The sequence below is a fragment of the Hypanus sabinus genome, chromosome 3, assembly GCF_030144855.1.
Source record: "Hypanus sabinus isolate sHypSab1 chromosome 3, sHypSab1.hap1, whole genome shotgun sequence".
In the NCBI taxonomy this organism is placed as follows: domain Eukaryota; kingdom Metazoa; phylum Chordata; class Chondrichthyes; order Myliobatiformes; family Dasyatidae; genus Hypanus; species Hypanus sabinus.
The window spans coordinates 38,088,543-38,101,559 of NC_082708.1; the positions used below are offsets into that span (position 1 = coordinate 38,088,543).

A 13,017-nucleotide genomic window follows, 5' to 3' on the forward strand; every position below is an offset into this window, starting at 1 on the left:
TTTGTTCATTTACAGTCAAAAGAATGCGATACAGATGAATTCCTCCGTCAATAAGTATTAGGAACTAAAACACAGTTTTATAAACCTGTGGTAATGCTCTAATTTGTTTTGTATTTCATTTAAATACATAATTTGTTACTCAGTTTGCCTTTTTTATACCTTTGTAACTCTCTCCATTCAATTTCAGCTAATTGGGGCAACTGCTTGATTAGGCCAAAATGTACCGGTTCTGATGTGTCCCAATTAACTGGAATCCACTATATTTAGCAGAATCTATACTAGCATGTGTTTTTGATGTAATCTATATCAATGAACAACCTTAAAAGAAAAAAAATCTTGCACTAATATTCCACATCCTGGGCAGATAAACAAAGTTGGTACGAAAACTACAGCCAAATTAAATCAAGCTTTTCTTGAGGTCTCTAGATTTGGGAATTGTGGAATTTTATTGGAAATTTGCATGTCCCTTATTATTAATGATAAATAGAGAGATAGAGAAGCATGTTAATGATAAATGGTATGTTTAAAACAGGTTTGGAAAAGTTGCTGGAATATTATCATCAGACTATGCCAGCATACTTGGACAAGCTGCAAAAATAAGAATAATAATGCTGGAAATTCAAACAAGTAACCCTGAAATTTTTTGTGTTTTGTTTAACAATTTTTGAATGATTTTGCACCACTGCAGAAATTCATCAAAGTACTTCTTGATAGGATATACCAAATACATACATCTGTGACATATAAAGGTCCTCATAACACTTATTTTCTATTTGTAGTTAAAATATACCTGGAATCTCCACCTGAATCAATGAAAGGAATTTCAAGAGAAAAATTGGGATCCAACAGAAGGCATCAGAGAGCACTATGAAGAAAAATCTGTAAGCCACTGCAACTTCACTTCGAATACGTCTTTTCATTTCTGGTGTCTGAATTCCAGTTTTGCGAATGGAATAAAACATACTGAAGTAAGAGAAGACAATTATGATGAAGGCAATCAGATTCAAGCCTGAAAAAAAGAAATAATTTGTTGACTAAGGATTTAACTTATATTAATCACTTTTATTTAGGCTCTTTCTTATGTCACTTCATAATCTTCATAGCTGCAATGGATAGATCAGTCCTGCCAGAGCGTTTATTTATAGTAAGCTAAGGATACATGGACGATTTCATGGTAACGTTAAAAAAAATGGAGTTAATCCATTTTTGCAATGCAAATGAATTCTGCCACTTTTTGAGCTATTTCTAATGTTTTCATGCTGCTGTTTGTTTTGGTCACCTTTCCTCAAATTTCAGTTTGGTTCCCTTTTCTCTTTAGGTCAGTTTTTATATTTTCCTTTTGACTGAGAAAAGCTGTCTTAGGGAACACAACCTAATAAAGGCCACAAATTGCAAAGACGGCTAGGAAAAATGCTCCTCTCCTTTACCAATTCCTACATTTAGACCTTTCATCTCATCATAATCTCCACCTTTTCAATTCTATTTACTGATCAATAGGCTTCCTGTCTGCCTCACCCTTTCTTACATATATTAGAAATAGAAACTCATATCTTATCAGAATTAAACTTCTTTATGCATTTATGAATGAAAAATTTAGGCTCGCAACAAAATTTAACTAGCTTTATATTGAAAATTGAACATCGATCTGAACAAATATTCAGTCACATCCCTTTGTTACTCCAAAAGGACTTCATTGGCTGTAAAGCACTTTGAGAGATGTAGAGGTTCATGTAAAACACTAAAAAATATCATGCAGAATGTTTATTAACAATATCATTTCTGTTGATGTGTAGGAGCTGGGGAAGGATGCATAAATATTTACTGCCATTTATTCAGGAGAAGATATATTTAGAGAGCATAGAAAACAGAAATTCCAGTGACTTCTCTTTATAAAAAAAATCATAATTTAACCTGTAGAGTGGTTAAGGTAATAATTGATTAGGATTTTAGAGATTGTAGGGCTATATGCAATGGAGTTTTGAAGTGATCAGAACTTGTCTTTTTGGGGATATGTCAATAATTTTGGTTTAAATGTTTAAGAAGTTTACAGATCGTGCCATAGGCCTCACTGCAATTAATAGTAAGGACAAATTCTGGACCTACAGGAAGATATGAATGTCTTGGGCAGGTAGCCAAAAAATAGCAAGTAAATTCAATCCACAGAACTTTGAGGTAGCACATTTTAAAGGAACAGAAGCATCTTGGAATGAATGTAATAGATTCCTGGTGCAGCAGAACAGTGACATAAAGTTGTTAAGAAAAGTCCTGGTGTACTTGCTTTTATTTTATTTAGGATACAGTTTGGTAACAGGCTCTTTGGCCCAAAGAGCCTGTGCTGCCCAATTACACCCACGCATCTGCAGTCTCTAGTGTCAGAAAGCATCCTTTTCCTAGTCCTCATCTGCATCTTCTGGATGGTACAGACCTGTTGATCCCCTTTCTGCTAGCTTCTGCACTAGATTTCCTAAACCTGCTGCAGACTTACAACCTCTGAATGCTAAATGTATCTACTTTTAATCTGTGTTTATCTAACCTAAATTGCTTGTCTGTCACAACACCCATATCTGAGCTGTTGATATGGATGTCAGGTATGTTAATACATGATAGTATTCATCTTCATGCCCTTACTCTTCCACTGAACTTGCAATAGCTCATGAGTTGTCTACAGCAGATCAAATCATAAAAAGATATAAATATCACAATGAAACATTAACAGTGAGATTATCTGGCATATATCTTATATCCTGAATTATTAACATCATTTGGAACACTTTGATCCCACTACTCATGAGGTGAAGAACAGCCTCCCTCAGCCTGGCGAGATTCTGAACTTACGAAGGGCCAAAATGAGGGTATACTTGATGTGTGTGTGTGTGTGTGTGTGTGTATTTATATATGTAAGTGGGAGAAGATGGGTTAAATTTATTTATGTAATGGTGTGGAGAATTCACACTCCTGGAGGGGTAACTCATTTCTGTGTGCCAGTTTTTTTTTAATTGTATCTGTAGTCCATCATATAATTAGAAAATATTTAGTAATTAAAAGTAGCCGGAGCTTCGAGAATTCAAATAACTTAATTAAAAGTTATTCAAATTAAGTATTACAAAGGTTTTGGAAAAAGTTCTGAGAATTAATTGTCGATGTAATAGGATTTATTTCCTGTTGAAGAGCAGAGGCTTTGCAGAATAATTGATTGAAGTATTTGAATTAATGACTACCATTCCAAGTAAGTAGATTAGAGCAAATAAAAAATGGAATAAATAGAGCAGAGGATCTGCATACCGTTAAATAGGACATATCTCTGATGTCCAAAAACAAGTAATCAGAGTGCTATTGACTTCTGAAACAGGCTGTCAATTCATGCAATGTGTGCATGTTCAGTGAACAACATTCAAAAGAGAATTGGACCAAAAGTTTGTATGTTGCAGGCTCTAGGATTAGGCTAGTACCATCATAGAAAAGATAACAGAGCATGAGTGGCATGGTGATGGTGTTCTCCTAGAACTCATTTTCATAATTTGAGCTTTCATAGAAGCTTCTCAAAAATGATGACAACAGATGGGATAGGGATTATTCAGTGCCTGTAATGCTTAATGAAGATGGTAGTTTGGGATAGCTAATATTTTAGAAAGCTCATAATTGAACTTCAAAGAAGCTTTCAATCATAAATAGTATGAAATAAAAGAAGCAGAGATCCTGAAAGTAAGAAATAAACACTAAAATACAAAAAATGTGTGGAGAAAATCAAAATTAATATTTCTGGTCGATGATCTTTCACCAGAACTAGAAAAAGAAATGAAAACTACACAGAACATTTGGAGCTGATGCAACAGATAAAAGGGGAAAGAACAGAAGAGCTCTACTACTGTGTGGAATTAGGAACTGCTGATGATTGCAACATCACACAGTTTGTCAATCACTATTGTGCAAGGGATATTGGTAACTTTTTAAATACAAAAATCAGTATATTTCATTCCCTTTTGCTAGAAAGTAGCAGATAGAACTGGTTTCTCTCTGATGTAAGGATCATTGATTGCACATACATTACCTTGCAGAATTGCATATTAATGCAGATGTCTCTATTTTCTCAAGATCCAGCTGGCACATGACGTAACATGTTTATTATGCAGCAATTCCCACAATAAACTAACTGGTAACTGTTCCCAGGCTGTTACTTCATTGTGATTGAGAAATCTGCATCTACTAACGAGTCTACAAGTGAAACAGGCAGGAGTATCACAATCCTGGTAAGGTCACCAGTTGTGGTAAGGTCATAGAAGAGTTACCAGGAGAAGTGTAATCCATTATCAAGACCACAATTGCATTGGTAGGCAGAAAGAGTAGAGCAACCTCGCTTAAGCTGAGAAAATGGATGGAAAATGTTCAAGCCCCAGGTCATATTAGTTGTTCATGTTAATAGACACAGAAGTATTTCCATCAGGTTTCGTGCCGGTGTTGTTAATCAACAGCTCCCCAACACTATACAACTCAAGAACTGCCTTATTTCATAGGAGAGCTATTATGCTACCCGTAATCACCAATTCCAGCAAATAATTATAATAACTGAAGAAGTCACCAGATAAAGTTCAAAATTCACACTAAATTTATTATTAAAGGACATATATGTAACCATATATAACTCTTGTGGGCAGACTCAATAAATCCATAACCGAATCAATGAAAGACCACACCATCTTGGGTGTTCTACCAGTGTGCAAAGAACAATAAGCTGTGCAAATACAAAAAGAAAGAAATAATAATAGTAAATAAATAAGCAATAAATATCAAGAACATGAGGTGAAGAGTCCAAAGTTTGTGGGAACATTTCAGTGCTGGGGCAAGTGATGTTGAGTGAAATTATCCCCTTTGGTTCAAGAGCCTGATAGCTGAGGGGTATTAAATGTTCCTGAACCTGGCAGTGAGAGTCCTGAGGCTTCCGTGACTTCTTCCTGATGCCAGTAGTGAGAAGAGCATGTCCTGGGTGCTGGGGGTCCCTGATGATGGATGCTTCTTTCCTGTGAATGTGTTGCATGTAGATGTGCTCAGAGGTGGGGAGGGCATTGCCCATGATAGATTGGGCTGTTTCCACTATTTTGTGTTGGATTTTCTGTTCAGGAACACTGGTGCCTCCATATCAGGCTGTGATGCAGCCAGTCAATATACACTCCAATACACATCAATAGAAGTTTGGCAAAGTTTTAGATGTCATGCTGAATCTCTGCAAACTCCTAGGGAAGTAGAAGTGCTACTGTGCTTTCTTCATAATGGCACTTATGTGTTGGACCTAGGACAGGTTCTCCAAAAAAGTAAAACCTAGGAACTTAAAGTTGCTAACCCTCTCCACCTGCGGTCCTCCAGTGAGGACTGGCTCATGGACCTCTGGTTTCCTTTTCTTGAAGTCAATAACCAGCTCCTTGGTCTTGCTGACATTCAGTAAGAAAGAGGTTTTACAGCACCACAGCCAGATTTTCAATCTCCTGCTATAGCCTGATCTATCACCACCTTTGATTCAAATTATGTCAGCTGTGTGATTAGCAAACTTGAAAATGGCACTGGAGCTGTGCTTAGCCACACAGTCATACAGTAAGTATAAAGCGAGGAGAGTATGGGCTATGCTCAGAGCCTTGTGATGCACCAATGTTAATGGAGATTGTGGAGGAGATGCTGTTGCCAATCCGAACTGACTGGGGTCTGCAAGTGAGGAAATCCAGGATCCAAATGCACAAGGAGGTATTGAGGCCAAGGTCTTGGAGCTTATTGATTAGTTTTGAGGGAATGGTGGTATTAAATGCTGAGCTGTAGTCGATAAAGACCATCCTGATGTATGCTGTCCAGATTCCAGGACTGAGCGAAGAGCCAGTGAGATGGGCTCTGCTATGAACCTGTTGCTCCAGAGCAGATCCAAGTCGCTTCTCAGGCAGGAGTTGACATGTTTCATCACCAGAATATGTACACAACGCTGGAAGAACTCAGCAGGTCAGGAAGCATCCTTGAGAAAAGAGTAGCCAACATTTTGGGCCGACCCTTCATTAGGAATGGGGGGGAAGAGAGGGTCGAAGCCCAGTAATAGAGATGGGGAGGGGGTAGGGCTTAGAGGCGCCAGGTGGAAAACCAATCAGAGGAAAGATAAAGGGGGGGAAGGGGAGGGGATTGGAGAATTCAATGTTCATACCACCAGGCTGGAGGCTACCCAGACGGTACATGAGGTGTTGCTCCTCCAACCTGAGTTTGGCCTCATCATGGCAGTAGAGGAGGCCATGTATGGACATATCTAGATGGGAATGAGAGGCTGAGTTGAAGTGGGTGGCAACCAGGAGGTGCTGTCTATTGTGACGGATGGAACGTGGGTGCTCGACGAAGCGGTCCCCCAATCTGCATTGGGTCTCGCCGATGTAGAGGAGGCCACACTGGGAGCACCAGATGCAATAGACAACTCCAGCAAACTCACAGGTGAAGTGTCGCCTCACCTGGAAAGATAGTCTGGGGCCTGGAATGGTGGTAAGGGGGGAGGTGTGGGGACAAGTGTAGCATTTACGCTTACAGGGGTAAGTGCCAGGTGGGAGTTCTGTGGGGAGGGACATGTGGACCAGGTAGTCATGGAGGGAACGATCCCTGCGAAAAGCTGAGAGGGGTAGGGAGGGGAAGATGTGCTTGGTGGTGGGGAAGGGTCTCAGCCCGAAACGTTGGCTACTGTTTTCTCACAGATGCTGCCTGACCTGCTGAGTTCTTCCAGTGTTGTGTACATATTCTTTGATCCATAGCATCTGCAGTTGTATTTTTGTGTTATGTTTCATCATCAACTTCTCAAAACACTTCATCACAGTGGATGTAAATGGTACTGGATGAAAGTCATTGAGGCAGGTTACCACATTCTTCTTAGGGACCGGAATAATTGAAGGCTGCTTGAAGCAGGTGGGTACCTCAGACTGCTGAAGCAAGAGGTGAAAAATCTCAGTGAGTGCCCCAGCCAGTTGATCAGCACAGGTTTTCAGTACTTGGCTAGATATCCAGTTTGGACCAGATTCTTTTCATGGGTTTACCCTCCTGAAGGCTGTTTGTACATCAGTCTCAGACTGAAATCATAGGATCATCGGGGGCTGAGGGAGTTCATGATGGTTGTACATTCTTCCCATGACCGTGTGGGTTTCCTCTGGATGCCCCTTTCCTCCCATGCTGTCTAAAGACATACTGCTTGGTAGGTTAGTTGGTCATTGTAAATTGTCTCATGATCAGGCTAGGATTAAACAGGGGAATTGCTGGGCGATGTGGCTCCATGCTGTATCTCAGTCAATAGAGAGATAGATAGAGAAAGAAAGCCAGCTATGTCTTGCTATTGATGAGGTCTATAGCATACCAAAATTTTGCACAAATCATGCAGACAAATGTTGGGAGGTAACTTCTGCAGATCAATTTCAGAAGCATAAGTATTTTGCATGTCAGTGGTCAACTTAATCACGTTTTAAATGACAGCTTTAAAAAAAATATGCATGCTAACCAACTGTGTGTGTTGTGCAATAATATCACCCTTAAGTTACTATAATCAGCAATTACACTATAGTTAAAAATGATCTCTTCTACAGATTTTAATTTTTAATGGGTTCTTTGGATACTGAGAAGGTATGTTGGTGGATGTTCCATGTAGTATAGGTGGTGGGGTTAATAACAATTGCTTTGAGACAGTTATCTTTTTCTTTCTGGCCTTTATTTGTGAGCAGAGAATGACAAAATATTTCAAGGTGATAACTCTTTCTCAAAGCTGTTTTGCATCTGTTGCTTACTCTGAAGATTATGTTTGTGACTATGTTACCACGCTTTGCACATAGAAAAGAGCCATCAGAAATTGGCCTATCCCAAAATTTCCTTTCCTCAACCAGCACTTATAGTTAAGTGCCCTAAAAGGATTAAATTATTTGTAGCAGGAATTTTGTCAAAGGCAGTATAAGAATTGTTCTTGTTCTTTTCATTATTTTCAATGTCAAACATTGATGTATTTCACTAATAATGCTGGCTAATCAATTGGCTGGAGTGTTCAAGGACATCTTCATCATCCCACTCCTGTAGCTGGATGCTCACACCTGCTTCAAAAGGGCACACAAAAATTATACCAAGCCTGTTGCTTGCTGTCCTTCCTTTCTAGAAGAAGGTGTCGACACCATTTTCATTCTCAAAAAGCCTTCATCTACACATCCTTAAGTCCTTCACGAACCAATAATATCACAGATTGTTCTCTTGGGGTCATAAAGTGCATGTAAGTTTGTAACTCATTTGAATTACTCTGCAGCATGTAATTTACCTTTCAGCGATGCACATTTAAATCAACTTAATGATCTACGGAATTCATGATCTTCTGAAGGACTCAGCGGACAAAGCAAATACATCTTTAAGTGGACAAAGATTAATTTCCATGGCCAGAAATAAGGCAGGAGGGGGGTTACTCCAAGCCAGGTTGAAACACAAAGGAATAAGGCCCCCTCTATCCAGCATTTTGTTAGCAAGTATGCAGTTGCCGGAGAACAAAATTGAGGACCTGAGGGCAAGATAGCTGTATTGAAGGGAAATGTGAGATTGATGTGTTCTATGTGTAAGCGAGATGTGGCTTTCCTCCAGCATGCCAGATTGGAAGGCTTCTCGATTTGCCTAAAGGACCAAGCTGCTGATTTGGAAAAGGCAAAAGGCAGAGGTGCTTGTTTCATGATAAACTCTTGGTTTTGCTCCGATGTGGTGGTTTTGTCGAAAATGTTCCCCTGACCTAGAAGGTGAAGTAGAATCCTAAGGGATTCTATGGATATGTTAAGAGCAAAAGGATTGCAAGGGACAAAATTGGTCCTGTGGAAGATCAGAATGGTAATACATGCATGGAGCCAAATGAAATGGGGGAGATCTCAAATAGATTTTTTTGCATCTGCATTTACTCAGGAGATGGAGTCTATAGAAGTGAAGCAAAGCAACTTTGACTTCTTGGAATGTATACAGATTAATTACAAAGGAGGAGGTATTTGCTATCTTGAGGCAAATTTGGATGGATAAATCCCCAGGTCTTGACGAGGTGTACCCTCGGATCCTGTGGGAGGCAAGTGCAGAAATTGCACGGGGCCTAGCAGAGATATTTAAATCATTCTTAGCAACAAGAGAGGTACTGTAGGATTGGATGATAGCTAATGTTATTCTTCAATTTAAGAAAGGCTCTAACAATAAACCAGGAAATTATAGGTGTGCCTGACATCAGTAGTGGAAAAGGTACAGTATTGGAAGATATTCTAAGGGACTGGATATATGAGTACTTGGATAGACATGGACTGATTAAGGTTAGACAGCATGGCTTTGTGCATAGTAGGCTGTGTCTAACCAACTTTACAGTTTTTTAAGGAAATTAGCAGGAAAGTTGATGAAGGCAAGGCAATTGATGTTGTCTATATGGACTTTAACAAGGCATTTGACAACATCCCGATAGGGAGGCTGGTTAGTCAGCTTCAGTCTCTTAGCATTCAGGATGAGATAATAAACTGGATTAGACATAGGCTTTGAGGGAGAAGCCAGAGAGTGGTCATAAATGGTTGCCTTATTGACTGGAGGCCTGTGTCTAGCGGAGTGCCACAGGGATGAGTGTTGGGTCTGTTGTTGTTTATCATCTATATCAATGATCTGGATGATAATATAGTTAATTGGGTCAGCAAATATATAGATGTCACCAAGATTGTAGTAGACAGTGAGGAAAACTCACAGCTTGCAGAGGGATCTGTACCAGCTGGAAAAATGGGCTGAAAAGTGGCAGATGTAATTTAATGCAGACAAGTACAAGGAGTTGCACTTTGTAGTGTTATGAATGTACCACAGCTCTGAGGGGCCGAAGGGGCGGGAGCAGCCCCCTCCTTCCGGAGAATCTCAAGAGCACTATTAATTCGGGTCTCGGACCCAGGCAAATGAGAGACAATGCAACGGTTTTGGCCATGGCTCTTAGAGACACCTGTGCTGAGGGCATGACCCTGCTATGTAACAACTGGGTGGGGATTGCATCACCCTACTTTGATGGACATCTACAACTCTGCAAGTCAAGATAAAAGGAGACTACAGAAGGCAGTACCCCAGAGAAGGAGACGCACCAGAAGGACTCGATCGCTCAACGCTCCCGTGATAGCTGGAAGCCAGTCAAAAGCAACGTGCGCTCCGTAACTTCTCTGCCTGGGGAGCGGGTGGCTGATAATACCGAGAAGGACTTTGAACTAATAACAGGGAAACAACGCTCCCCTGATTCAACGGAGTTGCTTCGTCAAAGACCCGGGCAAGTTTTTCCCGTTTTCTCCTCACTCCCTCTGAAACACGAAAAACCCAGCGATTCCCGAAAAAGACTGAAGGCTGCAGACTTCTGAGTGACTTTTCTATTCCCAATGGACAATATATTATCCCCTAGACAACAGTCGAGATTATTTCTTAATGATGATTATTGCTATACCCGCGCTTTAGATTGAGTTTGACCAATGTATATGTTCTGAATGTTTGGTTTAACCTTAATTTTGTGCCCCCTTTATGAATAAAACGTTCGAAAATAGTGCCATCAGACTCCAACGGACCTCTCTATCTTTGCTGGTGAGTTATCCAGTTACGGGATACGTAACAATAGGACCAAACAAGGTAGGTCTTACACAGTGAATGGTAGGGCACTGAGGAGTGCGGAATAACAGAGGATCTGGGAACACAGATCAATAATTTATTGAAAGTGGTGTCACAGGTAGATAGAGTCATAAAGGAAGCTTCTGGCACATCGACCTTCATATATCAATGTATTTAGTTCAGGTGATGGAATGATATGTTTAAGTTGTCTAAGGTTTGGTGTGGCCCAATTTGAAATATTATGTGGAGTTTCGGTCACCTACTTACAGGAATTATGCAAATAAGGTTGAAAGAGTACAGAGAAAATTTACAAGAATGTTGCTGGTACTGGAGGACCTGGGTTATAAGGGAAGATTGAATAGGTTAGGACTTTATTTCTTGGAATGTAGAAGATTGAGGAGTGATTTGTTAGAGGTATACAAGGTTATAAGAGGTATAGATAGAGTAAATGCAAACAGGCATTCTCAACTGAGGTTGGGTGGGACTACCACTAGAGGTCATGGGTTAAGAGTGAAAGGTGTAAAGAGGAGGTCAAACTTCTTCACTTAGAGGTTCATGAGAGTGTGGAATGAGCTACCAGCGCAAATGGTGCATGTGAGCTTGATTTCAACATTTAAGAGAAGTTTGTGTAGGTACATGTATGTAGGGATATGGAGTGCTATGTTCCAGTACAGGTTAATGAGAGTAAGTAGTTTAAATTGTTCAGCACAGACTAGATTGACTGAAGTGCCTGTTTCTGTGCTGTACTTTTCTATCATTCTATGACTCTAATCATTAAAACATTTAAAATTTCATACCAAGGAATATTCCAATAGAATAGCCTTTTGCAGCATCCTTTTCAATTTGGTCTGCATAAAGAGGAAAACAAACTCCGTTTCTTCCATAATAGTTTCCAAACGTATCTTCATTCCAGAGTGGAATTGTAGCAATAATAAATCCAATTAGCCAAATGATAATGAGTATTATCAAAGTCTGTTGCTTTCCTGGTTTGATGTTACTGAATGGAAAGACAATGACAACATACTTCTCCAGGCTCAGGTAAGTCAATAGCAAAACTGAAACTTCTGTAGAAAGCATGGCCAGAAATCCCAACATTCGACACTGGACACTTGCCATCCATCGATGTGCATGTTTGTTATACTCCCCACGATATTTGACATCAAAAATTCCAACAAAGAATAAATATATTCCCATCAAACAATCAGCACCTTGAATGTAAAAGAGAGGCAAAACACACATCTTAGTTATATGTTACATTTTGTAGCAAAATTAATTTGAAAACTTTGCTATAAAACACAGAAATTGTACAAATTTGCATGACCTATGAGGTTCCCTAGATACATTGAGCTTATTATGTATGACTTGTACCCTGGGAACATTTCTTCAAGATTTATTTAATATATTGGCTTATAGAGCAAACAGTTCTGGAGATTTGCTTAAATTTAATCTCATTAGTTTCTTAAGAACATATGAATTTACCCGAGCATATAAAGCAGCTATTAAGTAAGTCCATTGTTTTCCAATTTCCAATTACCTTCGCTCTCAAAGTTCTCACATAAATTTTACCCACTTATTATATTTGAAAAAATCTTAGGCACTGTTTTGATAATTTTCAGAAGCTGATGCTTGTATTTTTTCCTGTTATTGTCACATTTTTATATCCCTCTTCTGTACACAGGAAGGGCACATATTTGCTCTACACTGTTTTACAAACTTACTATTGCTGATTACCCTCATGCACTCAAAGGCAGAATCAGAGTCAGATCAGGGTCAGGTTTTTTAACACTGACATATATCATAAAATCTGTTGTTTCACAACGGTAGTACAGTGCAAATTCCAGTGAAGTCACCCTTAACTAAATTTAAATCATTGGAAACTGACACTCCTTTCTTACTTCCATATCTGTTCTATTACAATCTGACTATTGTTAACTAGATGTGCACCAATATTAAATCAGTGATAATTAAGACATTGTTCATAAGATAATATTATGGGAAATAAGTTTCTTAACTCCTGGTTAAAACAATTGTTTGTTTCTTGGTATGACTACTGACACTCTTATCCTTCAAGTATTCAATCCTTGCACTTGACCTACCAGTTTCCAAAGTTATTTAAGGTTCCTCTTAGATGAAGGATGCAGCATGTTTTAATGCACCATATCCCTATTCTGATCTGTATCTCTGCTTCCTTCTTTTACTAAATGTTTGAATTCCAGTGTTTGTAAGTCAAAATCTATTTTTGGCATCTTCCAAAACACTGCATCAAATGTGGACATTAGGTCCTGTCTTACTCAGTGATAGATGGCAAGCTAATGTAAAGAGCTGAAAGAATAAAGCTTTATCTACTATGTTACGACCCCGGGTTCATCACTGAAGATGTGTCCAAGTAGCCCCAGAAGGTGTATTCTA

The 13,017-nt window shown here is 39.2% G+C and overlaps 1 protein-coding gene across 1 annotated transcript in view; it reads right to left on the bottom strand.

The window, feature by feature from the left end:
* rxfp2b (relaxin family peptide receptor 2b) overlaps nucleotides 1-13,017 on the bottom strand; it is a 114,067-nt gene that overhangs the window by 7,439 nt on the left and 93,611 nt on the right. Inside the window, exons 16-17 of the mRNA XM_059964123.1 lie at nucleotides 11,406-11,816; nucleotides 791-1,009 (exon numbers count right to left, since the gene is read on the bottom strand). Of these exons, the coding sequence (XP_059820106.1) occupies nucleotides 791-1,009; nucleotides 11,406-11,816 (630 nt within the window). The remainder of the gene's footprint in view (nucleotides 1-790; nucleotides 1,010-11,405; nucleotides 11,817-13,017) is intronic.